This window comes from Somniosus microcephalus, chromosome 9 (assembly GCF_052327205.1).
Source record: "Somniosus microcephalus isolate GS21.2 chromosome 9, FLI_Smic_1.0, whole genome shotgun sequence".
Lineage (NCBI taxonomy): Eukaryota > Metazoa > Chordata > Chondrichthyes > Squaliformes > Somniosidae > Somniosus > Somniosus microcephalus.
Window position 1 is genome coordinate 139,437,041 of NC_140995.1, and position 17,313 is coordinate 139,454,353.

The window sequence follows — 17,313 nt, forward strand, 5'->3', positions numbered from 1 at the left end:
TTTACATTGATTTTTTAAACCTGTAAGTGCAAAAGCAGTATGAAGTTGAAATTTTATAATCAAAAAAATGAATATAGAATGATGGAATTTCACTCGTATTATGCAACAAGCAATGTGGCTTATAAGCTTTACTCCATATTCAGCTTCTGAAGTAAAAAAAAACTTTGGTATTTTAATATGCTCACATACTATCTGTGCATGAAAAATTGTACGAGTAGACTAGTATGTGTGCATGAGAAGAAAGTCATTTGATGGAAAACAAACTATTGCTCGCGCTTGCTGTAATTTGAATGGTTGCCAATTTTGTGTTTATAGGCTGTTTATAATAGAATATTTGCATGTTAGTTTTTTAACAGTGAATTTTTATCTACAAAATGGACTACATTACACATGTTCTTAAGTACAATACAATAGGATTTGTAATAATGAATAAAATTTACTAAAGTACAGGAAACTTTCTGGTATCAGGCACGGACGGGACCGATGTGTTGCCGGTTCATCAACAATTCCGGATAACCGAACGCTATAGTAAAAGATACGGAGCTCAGAGCTCTGTATAAAGCAACAAACCCTGTTGCTTAACAGCTTCAAAACAATCGGCACAAATTGCAAGCATCTCTGTAGCTTAGCAACAGCTTCAGCTACACCCTTGCACAGCAACAAATCAATTAAAAAAAGTAACTAAAAGTAAAAAAAAGTTACCTGAACCGACTCCTGAATTTTGCCGGTGGATAGAGCGTTCCGGTTATTTAGGGGCCGGTTAATCGAAAGTTTCCTGTACATTGCTTCTGTATTTCCAAGACAATTCATTTACAATGGTTATGTTGAAGGGTGATTTTTTAAATGTAGTGCAGTTCTTTTCAGATTTACTGTCCCATGCCTGTAGACATACAGAAGACATAAACATAATAACATAAGAAATAGGAGCAGGAGTAGGCCATTTGGCCCCTCGAACCTGCTCTGCCATTTAATGAGATCATGGCTGATCATCTTCCTCATCCCCATATCCTTCAAATCCCTTAATATTCAAAAATCTATCTATCTCTGTCTTGAATATACTCAATGACTGAGCCTCCACAGCCCTCTGGGGTAGAGAATTCCAAAGATTCACCACCCTCTGAGTGAAGAAATTTCTCCTCATCTCAGTCCTAAATGGCCAACCCCTTATTCTGAGACTGTGACCCCTGGTTCTAGACTCCGCAGCCAGGGCAAACATCCTCCCTGTTTCTACCCTGTCAAGCCCTGTAAGAATTTTGTATGTTTCAATGAGATTACCTCTCATTCTTCTAAACTCTAGAGAATATAGGCCTAGTCTACTCAATCTCTCCTCACAGGACAACCTTCCCCCATCCCAGGAACCAGTCTGGTGAACCTCCATTGCACTCCCTCTATGGCAAGTATACCCTTCCTTAGCGAAGGAGACCAAAACTGTACATAATACTCCAGGCCTGGTGTCGCCAGGGCCCTATATAATTGCAATAAGACGTCTTTACTCTTGTACTCAAATCCTCTTGTAATAAAGGCCAACATACCATTTGCTTTCCTAATTGCTTGCTGTATCTGCATGTTAACTTTCAATGATTTGTGTACAAGGACACCCAGGTCCCTCTGAACACCAACATTTCCCAATCTCTCACCATTTAAAAAATACTCTGCCTTTCTATTTTTCCTACCAAAATCGATAACTTCGCATTTCTCCACATTATATTCCATTTGCCATGTTCTTGCCCACTCACTTAGCCTGTCTATATCCCCTTGAAGCCTCCTTGCATCCTTCTCACAACTTACATTCCCACCCAGCTTTGTATCATCAGCAAACTTGGATATATTACATTTGGTCCCCTCATCCAAATCATTGATGTAGATTGTGAATAGCTGAGGCCCAAGCACTGATCCTTGCAGTACCCCACTAGTTACAGCCTGCCAACCCGAAAATGATCAGTTTATTCCTACTCTCTGTTTTCTGTCTGTTAACCAATCCTCAGTCCATGCTCGTATATTACCTCCAATCCAATGAACCCTAATTTTGTTTAATAACCTCTTGTGTGGCACCTTATCGAATGCCTTCTGAAAATCCAAATACTCCACATCCACTGATTCCCCCTTATCTATTCTGCTAGTTACAATCTCAAAAAGCTCTAACAGATTTGTCAAATACGATTTCCCGTTCATAAATCCGTGTTGACTCTGCTCAATCGTGAAAGGCACTATGTATATATATATATGCAAGTTTGTTCATTCTTTAACATGTAGGGTAGGAATAAAATAAAACCAGAAATAAAATGGAAGATTGGTATGAGGGCGCTCTAGAATGTTTCACAAGTGCAGCACAGAAGCCTAAACTTGCATCTTTAGTACTACATGTTGGTGCTCCAACTACATGGCACCAAGTCAACCACATGGGATAATTTCCAACTTTGCGCTTCTGTCGGGGAGTCTTGCTTGCCAAGAGCAAGAAATGGAGTGCACTGAGAACAATTTTCTGACTATGGTCGGAAAAATGTATGTCGCATGCATTGAAATTTCCAGTAACACTTTGGGTGGGCAGAGCCAAATATAAAGTTGGAAAATTACCCAATATATGTTCAAAACTACACTCAACACTTTTTTCTACAGAACTAAAAAATGAAGTGTTTGAGCAATTCAACTTCAAGAATCACTTTGCTCAAATTGCTGAACTCCAGAGAATGTTTGTATATATAGCTGACTGTGTAGTGCAGTGAAGGTTGTTGTCCTGATATCCATCAGTCATTTGTCGCTGCTTTTAATCTGCTGAGGGGAAATCTCCAGTCTACAGCTTGAAGTCGTTGCTTGAAGTTATATGTATGAATGTGTTTAATACCAAATCAAGCTCAACATAATTAAGTTAGTCTTTTTACTTGATTTACAAATATTGCTATCTTTAATTCCTGTTTCACTGTTAAATTCTGTCTGCTGTAGATCTCCTTACTGAAGCAAAGCCTGGAAATGCAGCTATCCCAGTCCCAAGACTCCTTGCAGAAACTGCAGTGCCAGTTGAACCGTGAGAGACAGCGGCTCACACAGCAAATGCAAGGGATGGAAGATGAGCATAAACGCAGACAGGCATCTTTGGAGGATACCCACCGCATTGCTTTTAGAAATATGGAGGAATCCAAGGACCGTGAATGCAAGGCATGTTGTTGTAGTATTGTACTTTCAAATATTGAATTTACTTATTTTTTCACTTGCTTAATTTGTGCAGTAGTCAAATAATACATTGCCATTTATCAACCCATTAAATAAAACCTGCCCACAGTTATGGAATAATCTCTGATTGGATGACTTCCTCGCACTCCACCCCTAAAATAGAAGACTTTTTTCTATTGAAAGTGCCCCAGCAGGGGTTTAGATTATAACATTTGGCTATTATTTTCCAATGAAAACTTTTTCCTTTTTTTTTAAAGTTGATCATTGAGCTCTTTAAAACTACTGTAGCTCTATGGCTCAAATTATAGAAAGATTTCATTGTTTTGCTATGAAATCTGTTGTTTTGCATAGTATCATGAGTTCTGTCTCATAATCATAGAATGGTTACATCACAGAAGGAGGCCATTCGGCCTGTTGAGCCCATGCTGGCTCTCTGCAAGAGCACCTCAGCTAGTCCCACTCCCTGTAGCCCTGCAAATTTTTTTCCCTCAGATATTTATCTAATTCCCTTTTGAAAGCCACAATTGAATCAGCCTCCACCTTTGTAAGGATTAATTTAGTAACTTAATCCGTGCTTTGGGATTTTTTATATTGAAATTGTTCTTTAGTTACAATGTATAATCATTGTAATTTACATTCATAGTGTGCAGTATACACGGTACATTGTGGTGGTGAGTGAACTTTACATGCGGTTTGGGTTTTGGACAACAACAAAGACTGATTCCATGGAGTAGCATCAGTGATATTGTACTGCTGTGCTTGCCTGCTGTGTCAGTGTTTGGTGGGTTTTGGGTGTGCTATCTCAGCTTTGGGAATTATGCTATTTGGAGGTATAACAGATGCTTCAAGTGGGGAGAATTGAACCACTGCACATGGACCAAGAATAGGGGTCACTATTGAAGGTGCAGTGTGTTGAATTTGTTTTGAATGCATGCTTGATGATGATTTGAATGTTGCACAGCACCTTTTGTCAATGGTCTGGATCTTTAGTCACAACCAAAAGATGTAAAGGATTATTCCCTGCTTCAGTATAGCAAGCAAGTATTTCTATTGGGGAAGTAATAAAGTGCCTTCCAAATTGATTTTTTTTGGTCACTGTTTTTGCATTCCCTTTCCACATTTTCTTCATTTCTCCCCCAATATGCACAATATGCTATTCACTGAGAGAACAAGTTGAGATCCTCTTCCCAACTTTGCTAATGATGCACTGCAACTAAATATTGCAAGAATACCTCAGACTGACAACTTTGGTTAATCCCTCTATCTCTGTGGGAAAGAACCTGAACGCTCCCAGGCAGACTGACTAAGATAGAGAATTCCCCATGTACCGAATAACAGACATAAGCATACACTTAGTCAGCGGTCTCAGCAGAAATTATTCATATCACATCTACTGAAAATCCCTTTTGAGGGGAGATTAGTTCTATTCACTAGATTGTTTGGGAGCAATATGTTTTTTTTAATCCATTTTTTCAACCTATTGAAAGATATCAAAATGTGGCACTGCTATTTCAGTTCCATACAGTAGCTGAATGTCCTGACGAAGGGTCTTCGACCTGAAACGTTGACTCTGTTTCTCTCTCCACGGATGTTGCATGGCCCGCTGAGTTTTTCCAGTGTTTTCTGTTGTTATTTCAGTAGCTGAACTGTCTGCTTACTTTTCATTTTTGCCTTTGTGTTAAATTATCTGGCTTAATCAACAGTAACTTTACCATTTGAGACAAGACACCTCCAGGAATTTGATTTAAGAACATAAGAAATAGGAGCAGGAATAGGCCTCTTGGCCCCTCGAGCCTGCTCCGCCATTCAATAAGATCATGGCTGATCTTGGGCTCAAAGCCACTTCCCTGCCTGCCCCATAACCCTTCACTCCCTTATCTTGCAAAAATGTGTCTATCTCCACCTTAAATGTATTTAATGACCCAGCCTCCATAGCTCTCTGGGGCAGAGAATTCCACAGATTTACGACACTCTGAGAGAAGAAATTCCTCCTCATCTCAGTTCTAAAAGGACGACCCTTTATTCTAAAACTGTGCCCCCGCGTTCTAGATTTCCCCATGAGAGGAAACACCCTCTCTGCATCTATCTTGTCGTGCCCCCTCAGTATCTTATATGTTTCAATAAGATCACCTCTCATTCTTTTAAATTCTAATGAGTATAGGCCCAGCCTGGTCAACCTTTCCTCATAAGTCAACCCCCTCATCTCAGGAATTAACCTAGTGAATCGTCTCTTGAACTGCCTCCAATGCAAGTATATCTTTCCTTAAATAAGGAGACCAAAACTGTATGCAGTACTCAAGGTGTGGTCTCACCAATACTCTACAGTTGTAGCAGGACTTCCCTGCTTTTATACTCCAACCCCCTTGAAATAAAGACCCAACATTCCATTTGTCTTTTTGATTACTTGCTGTACCTGCATGCTAACTTTTTGTGTTTCATGCACAAGGACCCCCAGGCCCCTCTGAACTGTAGCATTTTGTAATCTCTCTCCATTTAAATAATAATTTGCTTTTTTATTTTTCCTGCCAAAGTGTATCACCTTGCACTTTCCCACATTGGGCCAGAACTTTGGGTCCCCATGGGTGAGTACGCGCTGGTTACTCACATGCAGGCTCAACGCAAGTGCCGGTTTCGTGCATGCACTGCGCATGCGCGGGAAACCGGAACTTCCGTTCCCTTAAAGGAAGGGGTTCACAGGTCGAACGTGTGCACCGGAGAAGCAGCACGTACGCCTGGAACTTCTGTTTTTTTTTACAGGTTTCTCCGGGAGGGTAAGTCTCCAGGAGCTACGCTTGTAAAAAGCAGTTGCAAGGTCTGCTTTTAACAAGGTAAGTGGTGAATTAAGTTAAATTAAAACTTTTTTTCCGCAGCTTTATTTTTAAATACTTCAAAGAAAGGTAAGTTTATTTTTAGCCCCGTTAGAAACTGTAATTAATTTTTTCAAAAATTTAAATTATTGTTTAAAATAGTTATTTTATGTAATTTATAGTTTTAAAAATGTGATTTTTAAAAAATGTATTTGAAGTTTTAGTGATGTTTTGGGGCTGAATTGTATTCATAGACTTGACAGGTCTTCCTGTCAAATCTATGAATACAGATTCCCTGCTACCATTGGCTCTCCATGGCCCACGTGATCCCAGGGGACACTTCAAACTAACTGCGCCCCTGGGATACGCAAGCACTGCGCGCCGGCAGTTGGAGCAGGCCCAGGATCGGAATCCCACGCAGGCACACAGCACAACGGCCGGCGTGCTAGGTAAGTGCAGGTCGGAGGCTTGCACCCGCGGGAAGCCTCCGACCCGAATTTCTAGGCCATTATACTCCATCTGCCAAATGTTTACCCACTCACTTAGCCTGTCTATATGCCTTTGCCGGTTCTTTGAGTCCTCTGCACAACTTGCTTTCCCACCCATCTTTGTATCATCCGCAAACTTGGCTACATTACACTCGGTCCCTTCATCCAAGTCATTAATGTAGATTGTAAATAGTTGAGGCCCCAGCACCGATCCCTGTGGCACTCCACTAGTTACCGTTTGCCAACCGGAAAATGACCCATTTATCCCAACTCTGCTTTCTGTTAGTTAGGCAATTCACTATCCATGCTAATATATTACCCCCAATTCCGTGAGCTCTTATCTTATGCAGTAACCTTTTAGGCGGCACCTTATTGAATGCCTTCTGGAAATCCAAATACACCACATCCACTGGCTCACCTTTGTCCACCCTGCTCGTTACCACCTCAAAGAACTCCAGCAAGTTTGTTAAAGGTGATTTCCCTTTCATAAAACCATGCTGACTCTGCTTGACTGCATTATGATTTTTCAAATGCCCTGCCACTGCTTCCTTAATGAAGGACTCCAGCATTTTCCCAACGACAGATGTTAGGCTAACTGGTCTATAGTTTCCTGCTTTCTGTCTCCCTCCTTTCTTAAATAGGGGTGTTACATTTGCGGTTTTCCAATCCGCTGGGACCTCTCCAGAGTCCAGGGAATTTTGGTATATTGCAACCAATGCATCCACTATCTCTGCAGCCACTTCTTTTAAGACCCTGGGATGCAGGCTATCTGGTCCAGGGGACTTGTCATCTTTTAGTCCCATTATGTTACCAAGTACTATTTCCTTAGTGATGGTGATTGCCTTTAGTTCCCCCCCTCCCTGTGGCCTCTTGATTATCCATTATTGGGATGTTGTTTGTGTCTTCTACCATGAAGACAGATGCAAAATGTTTGTTCAGAGTCTCTGCCATTTCCCCGTTCCCCATTATTAATTCCCCTGCCTCATCCTCTAAGGGACCAACGTTTACTTTAGCTACCCTCTTCCTTCTTATATACCTGTAGAAGCTCTTGCTATCTGTTTTAATGTTTCTTGCCAGTTTACTCTCTCAATTCATCTTCTCTCTTATTTTTTTTTAGTCATCCTTTGCTGGTTTTTAAAAAAAAATCCCAATCCTCTGGCTTCCCACCAATCTTGGCAACATTGTATGCCTTCATTTTCAATTTGATACCATCCTTTACTTCCTTAGTTAGCCACGGATGGTGCTCCCTTCTCTTAATTTTTCTTTCTCACTGGAATATATTTTTGTTGAGCGTTATGAAGTAGCTCCTTAAATGTCCGCCACTGCATTTCAACTGTCTTACCCTATTAATTTATTTTTCCAGTCCACTTTAGCCAGTTCTGCCCTCATGCTATTATAATTGCCTTTGTTTAAGATCAGGACACTGGTTTGAGATACAACTTTCTCACTCTCCAACTGAATTTGAAATTCAGCCATGCTATGATCACTCTTTCCTAGAGGATGCTTTACTATGAGATCATTTATTAATTCTGTCTTATTTTTCATCCCACAAAAGAATTTTCCAGATTGTGAATACTTCTGGACAGAGGGTAGAGGCACACCATATGATACATGCATGTAAGATACCATCCCCCTCCAGGGCCACTGTCTCCGATAACCAGACTTGGTAACCTCGGCGTCCTATTTGACCCTGAGATCAGCTTCCGATTCTGTTTCCTCTCCATCACATAGACTGCCTACTTCCACCTCCATTATATCTCCTGTCTCCACCTCTGCCTCAGCCCATCTGCTGCTGAAACCCTCATCAATGCCCTTGTTACCTCCAGACTCGACTATTCCAACGCTCTCCTGGCTGACCTCCCATCTTCCATCCTCCATAAACTTGAGCTCATCCAAAACTCTGCTGCCCGTATCCTACCTCTCACCAAGTCCCGTTCGCCCATCACCCCTGTGCTCACTGACCTACATTGGCTCCCGGTCCACAAATGCCTTGATTATAAAAATCTCATTCTCATGTTCAAATCCCTCAATGGCCTCACCACTCCCTGGCCTAGAAATTCAGTTAAGGCCCGCCAGCAGGCTAACGCCCAAAAGTTAGCGCTGCGCGCGGAGCCCGTTGCGACCGCCAGAAATTCACTTTTAGCGCCCCAATTCGGAACCGGGCGCTGTTCCAGGGTGTGCCCGCCTCCGCTTGGGGCGCTGAAAGTGAATTTCAGCGCTCCAGCTGCCGCTGCGCCACCCGATGCGGTGCGGCAGGCTGGGGTACTGCAGGCCTCCTCCTTCTCTTAAGGAGGAGCTGCCTGCAGCCGTGAGATCGCCGCTGGATTCTGCCAGCAAATGAGCCCAGCACCACGGAGAAGTGCCGGACTCACGGGAATCAGCCACCAATGCCGCGGGGGGGTGGTGGAGGAGGCCGGGGAGGGAGGTGTGGGCAGGCGGCCGCCGAAAAAGCGGCCGGCCGCACCTCCACCTTAAAGCGCCCCAGTAGCGCAGCAGTACGGCCCCGTTTCACGAACGTTGTTTGCGGCCGCTGCAGAAGAGGCGGCCGCAACTAAATATGGGGTTTGGGCCGGAAGCGGGGCGGTACCGGGGCACTGCGCACACCGATGACGTCATCGGTGTCGGCGCAGCGCTACCGGCTACCGCCGCCATTACCGCAGCGCTGAATATCAGCGCAACCTCTTATACTGGCGCAGAAACCCTCTTTAGGTGCCAACTGGGCGCAAAGCTTGCAGCGCCCAACTGAATTTCTAGGCCCCTATCTCTGTAACCTTCTCCAGCCCCACAGCCCTCCAAGAACTCTGTGTTCCTCTAACTCTGGCGTCTTGTGCATTCACACTTCCTTCGCCACACCATTGGCAGCCGTGCCTTCAGCCGTCTTGGCCCTAATCTCTAGAATTCTCTCACTAAACCTCTCCACCTCTCCTCTTTTAAGACATGTCTTAAAACCTACCTCTTTGACCAAGCTTTTGATCACCTGTCCTAATATCTCCTCCTTTGGCTCTGTTTAAATTTTTGTCTGATGACACTCCTGTGAAGTGCCTTTGGACATTTTCCTGTGTTAAAGGCGCTATATAAATGAAAGATGTTGTTATGTGCTGACTTGAATTGGCAATCTTACTCAGAATATGAGGGAAAATATTGTGGGCAATAGGGAAAAAAATCATTCTACTGAAGTAGTGCATGCTCTTCTGTAATTTGTCATTGAATGGCAATCTTTCTGCATACTCTACTTACCATAGGAATATAACCAATTTGCTAGGATCTGGGGAAACCACGCCACACATAAGACAGCAAATGCAAAGTGCCACACTATGGGCTGGATTTTACTCACCGAGATGCATTGGGGGCGGGAGTACTGCCTTCCAGGTTCTAGTCCCGCCCCCGGCGACGTCTGACGAACAGACGCTATTTTGCCCTGATTGGCCTTGTTAAGCCCGCCCTGCAGTTGATGATGCTTCAGCTGCCGGTTTTCCTAAAGGCATATGCACCACACTTGTTTGACAGATGATTTGACAGTGTTTGACAGCATTGAGGTGCTTCACTTGCCTCACTTACCCTGGAGGGGTTCCCTGATGTCGGGAAGCCCGCAGCAGCAGTCGAAAAATTGGAAATAGCCTCTTAGCTGCCTGTTAACTACCTGTTAACAGGCTGTTAAGTGGCTATAATCTTCCCGCCACTAGGAGTCGGGTCCCTGCGCAAATCGTGGACCCGACTCCCGGGAAGATTGGTTGGAGGCAGATTGGGAGCGGGTTTGGGACCCGCTCCCATTCTTTTTGATTTTCCCAGCAGTCCCGCCTCCTCAAGGCTGGTAAAATCCAGCCCTATGTTACAGGAGCAAACCATTCTTGGAAAAAGGGAAAGTAAGTCAGTTGTTGACCTAGGGTTTTACATTTGTGAGCAATTACTCTTGCATTAATTACATCTTGAATGACCTCAACAATTTATAATTGCCTGAATTCACCAACTTAGCGACTGTCACGTTCTGGGATTTTTCTACCATTTTTCCAGAAAGGATTTGGAAATGAATTACATTTAATTGCTTTGTTTTAAATTAAGTGGGTTCTCACAGGTTTTAAATTTTCCTTGCATCTGCTGAGACAAAAAGCAGTTTATATGTTAATGAGCCAGCCATTGAAGATGATTCCGCAATGACTGAGGCAATTTGTTAATCATACTTCAGCCTTTCTACAAACATCCACAACAGTTATCATCGGGATGAGCCTCTTCATTTAAACCAAGCATGAGGTGTCTTTGCAATTAATTTGGGGAGGGATGGGATGGAGAAGAAAAATAGGTAGATGGTTTTATTGATGAGTCTACTGGTGAATCACTGAATGGGGTTAAGTCAGAGGGACAGCCCCCACTTTCTATGGTCAGAAGGAACAAAAAGAAAACAAGGAACATGTGCAGTTCAGTTTGTTGTAAAACCTGATAAGGGGGTTGAGGTTTGGCCAGATTCCCCTGTTTTAAGAGATAGCCAACTAGGCCTACAGAGAGCCAGTCAGATTTAGCAATAAGGCTGACCAAAAAATGTAAAGTAAGCCGACTATTGGGGATAGTGTGGCATATTTCATAATTTTATTTGCTGCAATTAGTGATATAGAATCAAGCCATAGAGTCATGAGAATTGCTACAAGTGTTTTTTTGCTTATTCACAATTCACAATTGCAAAATAAACATTCAGCCTCATCTTCTAAAAGTATGAATCAATCTGCCTTTTGAAAGATTGGAGAAGCACACAAGGGCACGTGTGAAAGACACAGTATCCAGTTCAGATCACAAGAAGGTACCAGTATTGTTATGTTCAGTACCCCGCCCCTCACCTTGTTATGCTATCCTACGATTAGATCGTAGGAACATAGGAACAGGAGTACATCATTTAGCCCCTCGAGCCTGTTCTGCCATTCAATGAGATCATGACTGATCTGTGACCTAACTTGATATAACTAGATACAGCTTGTGATCTTAAGAAAGAAAGACTTGCATTTATATAGCGCCTTTCATGACCACCAGACGTCTCAAAGCATTTTACAGTCAATGAAGTACTTTTGAAGTGGAGTCACTGTTGTAATGTAGGAAATGCGGCAGCCAATTTGCACACAGCAAGCTCCCACAAACAGCAATGTGATAATGACCAGACAATCTGTTTTTGTTATGTTGGCTGAGGGATAAATATTGGCCAGGACACCGGTGATAACTACCCTACTCTTCTTCGAAATAGTGCCCTGGAATCTTTTATGTCCATCTGAGAAAGCAGACAGGGCCTCGGTTTAACATCTCATCCAAAAGACGGCACCTCCGACAGTGCAGCACTCCCTCAGCACTGCACTGGAGTGTCAGCCTAGCTTTATGTGCTCAAGTCCCTGGAGTGGGACTTGAACCCACAACCTTCTGACTTAGAGGCGAGAGTGCTACCAACTGAGCCACAGCTTAAGCGATACAGGTGCACTCCTGAACACAAGGTGCAGGAGCTGCTTACAGGAGTGCTCAAGAGAATATTTAAGGCAGACCTGAATTTGTGACAGTGACCTTAAATTGGACTGCGAGATGTGCTCCTAACACCAGATTAACAATGAGTTTTTACTAATGTTGGAGCAAATTTGTTTACCTTTTTGTTTTGCTTCAGTAAGTACATTAAGGCATTGTCTTTGTACTAGTTCACTTGCTAATTCATTGAAGTTTCATTTGTGTCCAATTATGATTTTGTGGTCTTGGGTTTTTCAATGTAGGATCAGGAATTATCCTGCTAACAGAAGGTCATGTAGTAATCAGAATGTTAACAGCATATTAAGTATTATGAACTGTAAACTACTGTTTGAACAAATTTTACTTTCCTTCTCCAAACCTGAAATTGTAATTTGTGAACCGATTATATGAACTGAAAAGAGCCATGAAAGGGAAAGTTGAGTGGAGAAGTAAAGAATGTAATTGTGTTGAGTATGTTTTATAGCAATTGGAAGACTGCTTAAACCAGCAGCATATGGAAGATATGCAGACCCAGAAGGACACTCAGAGAATTAATTTAGAGGCTTTGCAAAAGGAAGCAAAGGAACAACTACAGGATTTGAGGACAGAGCTGCAGGATGAAGGGAAAGCACTACTTGGTATGCATTCTTAAATAATTCTACTGATTCACACTGTGTAAGGATCAGTTTTTGAATATTTAACACTTTTAACAGTAGTGAAGATCTCCTGTGGTATTGCTTACTGAAAGAAATTGTATCTTATTGTTTCTCTGTTTCTTTCACATAATTTGATTTTTCGGTCTCGCTCTCTGTCTTTCTCTCTTTACGTTGGTCTTTCGCCTTTTCTTTACCCTCTCTCACTTCCCACACGTACACGGTCTATCATTGTAGTATCTATATCTCAATCTTGCTTTTCTTTTTGAGAGTTTAGTCTTCCTCTCTCTCCTTTCTTTGTATGCCTCATACATACTACTTTACTGATTTACTGAACTGGCTATGATACGCAACAAGATGGCAACTAATGTGTACTGGATCAAAGGTAGGTACACTGGGGAGAAGCTGCCCAGAAGTTATTGTAACACTGGCAAGCGAGAGAAAAATTAGGGGCTGGCACCTGAATGGGGCAGAAGCGCCTGGATGGAAGCAGAAGGTGGACCACCAGGTATAGTCTGCAATGCTGCACCTGTACCCTTAGCTAGATATCTCACTTTGATGTAATGGATCTATAGCTGCAACTATGACTGGTACTGGAGTAATCAGGAGCCATTGTAACTTGTATGCGTGATAAAGGATCTGAGGGATTGGTAGTGAAGGAAGCAGGGAGACTGCAGGCATGAGGCTCTGGCAAGGAGGGAGTGGGGTCATGCCTGAGATTGGAGTAGAGAGGGAGTATAGCAAGGTTCGAAGCTGGAGCAGAAGAGGGTAGGGGTTGGGAAAGATCCGCTTTGGTGCTTGAGTGCCAGGGGAGTGTTGTCAGCATCTGAGTTGGGGGCACAGCATCAAGAGTGGGAACAGCCATTTTAAGTGGGCATAGGAGTTCACTCAATATTGGAACTGGCTGATTCACTGATTTCTTCATCGCTGATCCTGCTGCTTGTGAAAAATAAAGTACAGAAGCAACAAGAACAGTGTGCAAGTCATCAGTTAATCTGTAGGTCTAGGAGTTTAGTCAGACTGTATGCAGAACCAGCCTACTGTGTCACTGACTTACTGGAAGAGGCATTGCTGAGGTGGGCAGAGAGGAAGGTCCTGTGCTAAGGCTGCGAACGATATAGAGGTAGATTTTCCTGGAGCCGTCAGGCGGGGTTTCAGGCGTGTGGTGGGGGAAAATCCTGAATTCGGGGGTCCCGACACCATCCCGCCCAAAACCCACCTCCGCGTAAGTTTCACAGGAGGCGGATACCCGCCTCGCACTGGGACCCGCCGACCCAAGGCGGGAAGGGATTAGTGCCAATTAACTGCCTGTTAACAGGTAGTTAACAGGCAGTTTTTAGCCTAAACCCTATTTTGAGGGGTTGTGTGGGCTTCCCGACGGCTCCAAACCATGCCAAGTTAGAGCAGTCGGGTTGAAGGACTTGGAGGGGTCGCGATGTCAGTGTTCAGGTGAGTGATGGGTGCATAAGTGCAATGGTAAGTGTGTTTGGTGTGTCTAAAGTGTGTAAAGAAGTTTAAATTACCTGTACTTACCTTAACAGCCTTTCTTCCTCCAGGTTTCAGGAGTCCATCACTCAGCCGGCACTGAAAGCAAAATGGCTGCGATCTGTCAAAAGTGACAGCCTTCAGCTTTCATTGCCGGTGAGAGTTCTAACTGAGTCTGTGTAGAAGGACTCAGGTTAGAAGTCAGACTGTCAGTGTTTGACAGCTTCAAACAGCTGTGAAACACTGATATTTCATCTGTCAAGACCTCTTGACAGATGAAATTTCAGTCTGTGACGTCACCTGTTGCCGGGTGGCCCTTAATTGGCCTGCTGAGCCTGCTGGGCGGGCTCTACAAGGTCAATCAAGGGAAAATCGCGCGGATTGGCCGGACGTCGATGTAGGCGGGACTAAAACCCGAAAGTTGTAGTCCCGCCTCCTTCCCGACAGCTTAAGGAAAATCGACCCCATAGGTCTGGAAAGCACATAGAGCTGTGCTACAATGTGGGAGGCATAAGAATGAGATGTAGGAATAAGGAGGATGTTGGTGATAAAATGAAGACTGGAGTTGATTAATGGTTTTGGCTACCTGCCTTGCCCATCCTATTGCTCTGGCCTCTATTACATCTTGCTGGTCGACAGCCCTGACAATGATATACATTGGACTAATCGTCGAGCATGAAACTGATCCCACAGATGCATGGTTACACAGTTACTACAGCCAGGATGCATGGTTACACAGTTACTACAGCCAGGGTTGCCAGCTTTAGTTGGACGTATTCCTGGAGGTTTAATTTCATGATCTCCCGCCTCCAACTGCCCCACCCCCCACTCCCGCCATTGGTCATCCTCATGGTGCACCTCCTTCCCAGTCCAATTGAAAAGTGAACAAACTTTTCATTACCTGACAGGATGAGTCTTTATATATAACAGACTTTTTTCCCATCTCCAATATTTTTATCTCAAATATATATATAAAATGAGTCTGTCCGTCTGTCAGTCTGTCTGTGTGTATGTCCCCGCTTAACTCAAAAGTTATAGAGCGTACCTACACATATGTTATATCAAGAGAAAGCTTATGATTAGGGGAGTGTCATAGGCGTTTGTACTTTTTGGTCAGACAAAAATTGCTCGGGCAGTATACAAAAAACGGACAAAATCCGCTCATTAGCGTTGAGTGACGTGATGGTTGACCAATCCTACGGGCAAAATCCGCTCATTAGCATTGAGTGACGTGATGGTTGACCAATCCTACGGGGGAAGCGCGGTGCGTCATGGGGGGCGTTTCATGGCATGTGTGGGCGGGGCCTAATCCTGCTGCCTGCCGTCAGTGCGGGAGCGGGAAAACAGAGACAGAGACAACCATGCGGCCAGAGAGCCCGAGAGACAGCGAGCATACACACACAGAGACACATACACCCGCGCGTCCCCCCCTCTCTCTCCTTCCCCCCCCTCCCTCTTTTTCTCTCTCTCTCCTATTTATCTACACAGAGAGAACCGCGCGGCCCGAAAGACAGCGAGTGGCGGCGGCGGGTCGGAGCGTCAGCTGAGCTGGGGTGACTCGGGCCGGGCCTGAGGCGCTGTGCCTCGCACGGGGGCTCCGGGTCACCAAGGCCGGGCTCTGAGTCAGGCCCTTCCCCGGGGTGTCTTCCTCTCTCCTCTATCTCCTTCCCTCACTCTCTCCTTCCCTCTCTTTCTCTCGCTCTCCTCTTCCCTTTCTCTCTCTCTCCTTCCCCCTCTCCCTCCTTCCCCCTCTCCTTCCCCCTCTCTCTCCTTCCCCCTCTCTCTCCTTCCCCCTCTCTCTCTCTCCTTCCCCCTCTCTCTCTCCTCCCCCCTCTCTCTCTCTCTCTCTCCTTCCCCCTCTCTCTCTCTCTCCTTCCCCCTCTCTCTCTCTATCTCTCCTTCCCCCCCTCTCTCTCTCTCTCTCTCTCTCTCCTTCCCCCTCTCTCTCTCCTTCCCCCTCTCTCTCTCCTTCCCCCTCTCTCTCTCCTTCCCCCTCTCTCTCTCCTTCCCCCCTCTCTCCTTCCCCCTCTCTCTCTCCTTCCCCCTCTCTCTCTCCTTCCCCCTCTCTCTCTCTCTCTCTCCTTCCCCCTCTCTCTCTCTCTCTCTCCTTCCCCCTCTCTCTCTCCTTCCCCCTCTCTCTCTCTCTCCTCCCCCCCTCTCTCTCTCCTTCCCCCTCTCTCTCTCCTTCCCCCTCTCTCTTTCCCTCTCTCTCTCTCCTTCCCACACAGACAGACAAACTCATTTATATATATATATAAAAATTATTTGTTCTTTTTTCATAACAGCCTGCCCTCAAAAAAACGTAACAGACTTGGACGCAGCATTAACAAAAAACGAAGTTAAAGAACCACCTCCTGGGTGCTTAGGAAGAGTTCTTCAATCCCAACAGTTTCATAAACAGTTTTATAAACATGGCAGAGGTTTCTTCATTTCCCTCGGCAACGCCGGGTACTCCAGCTAGTAACTAATAAACTAAAGTGTGTAAACTAAACAAAGAAAATGAAAAATAAAACTTTTGTTTAATATCCCTATGACTTTACTCCCAGGTTGCACTCAGCAGTGGCCAGAAGATTAATCTACAATTTCGGGAGACTCGCAAACAATCCTGGGGGGTTGGCAACCCAAACTACAGCCTCCAGACACCTGTCCTAATGATCACTACATAACAAAAAAGATTTCTATTAATTTGTTAAATATTACTAGTAGTCATTGGTACTGCTGTCTTGTTTCCCTTCTCTGCATACTGCAGTGACCTACACACAAGATATAGAATATACAAATGTAAATAAACGTGGTGTTGAAATTGGACAATGCTGGCCTGCAGGTGCAAATTGGGCACAGGGATCGATCCCTGTACCTAAACATTTAGGCCTGAGGCACACTCAATATTGGGCCTCAGGCCTCATTAAATTAGACCGGCGAAGCAGATTTAAACGTTGGGCCACTGCATCACCAGCATTGACCCTCGGGTAGAGCCTGGCAGATGAGGGAGGCGATCGGGAGGGAGAGTGTGCAGTTGGGAGGAGCACGCCTGTTTCAAGCGACGGCCCTGGACACCTGTATTTCACCCATATCCGGCATCCATTTTACTCTTGTAAAACGGGCATGACATCAACTAATTTCTAGGCCCTTAACTTCTATCCATCAATAAAATCAGAGAATTTTACAGCTTAGAACAAGACCATTCAGCCCATCATGCAAATGAGCTATCCGCTTAATCCCATTCTCCTGCCCTTTCCTACT

The 17,313-nt window shown here is 44.4% G+C and overlaps 1 protein-coding gene across 10 annotated transcripts in view; it reads left to right on the top strand.

The window, feature by feature from the left end:
* The window catches only part of fam184ab (family with sequence similarity 184 member Ab), a 106,263-nt gene that overhangs the window by 54,688 nt on the left and 34,262 nt on the right, over positions 1-17,313 (top strand). For all 10 annotated transcript variants that reach the window (XR_015079558.1, XM_085997319.1, XM_085997320.1 and 7 more), the window contains 2 exons: positions 2,941-3,153; positions 12,417-12,570. Coding sequence is in view for 9 of the 10 variants with exons in the window: in XM_085997319.1 (XP_085853445.1) it covers positions 2,941-3,153; positions 12,417-12,570 (367 nt within the window). In the remaining variant the exon portion in view is untranslated. The remainder of the gene's footprint in view (positions 1-2,940; positions 3,154-12,416; positions 12,571-17,313) is intronic.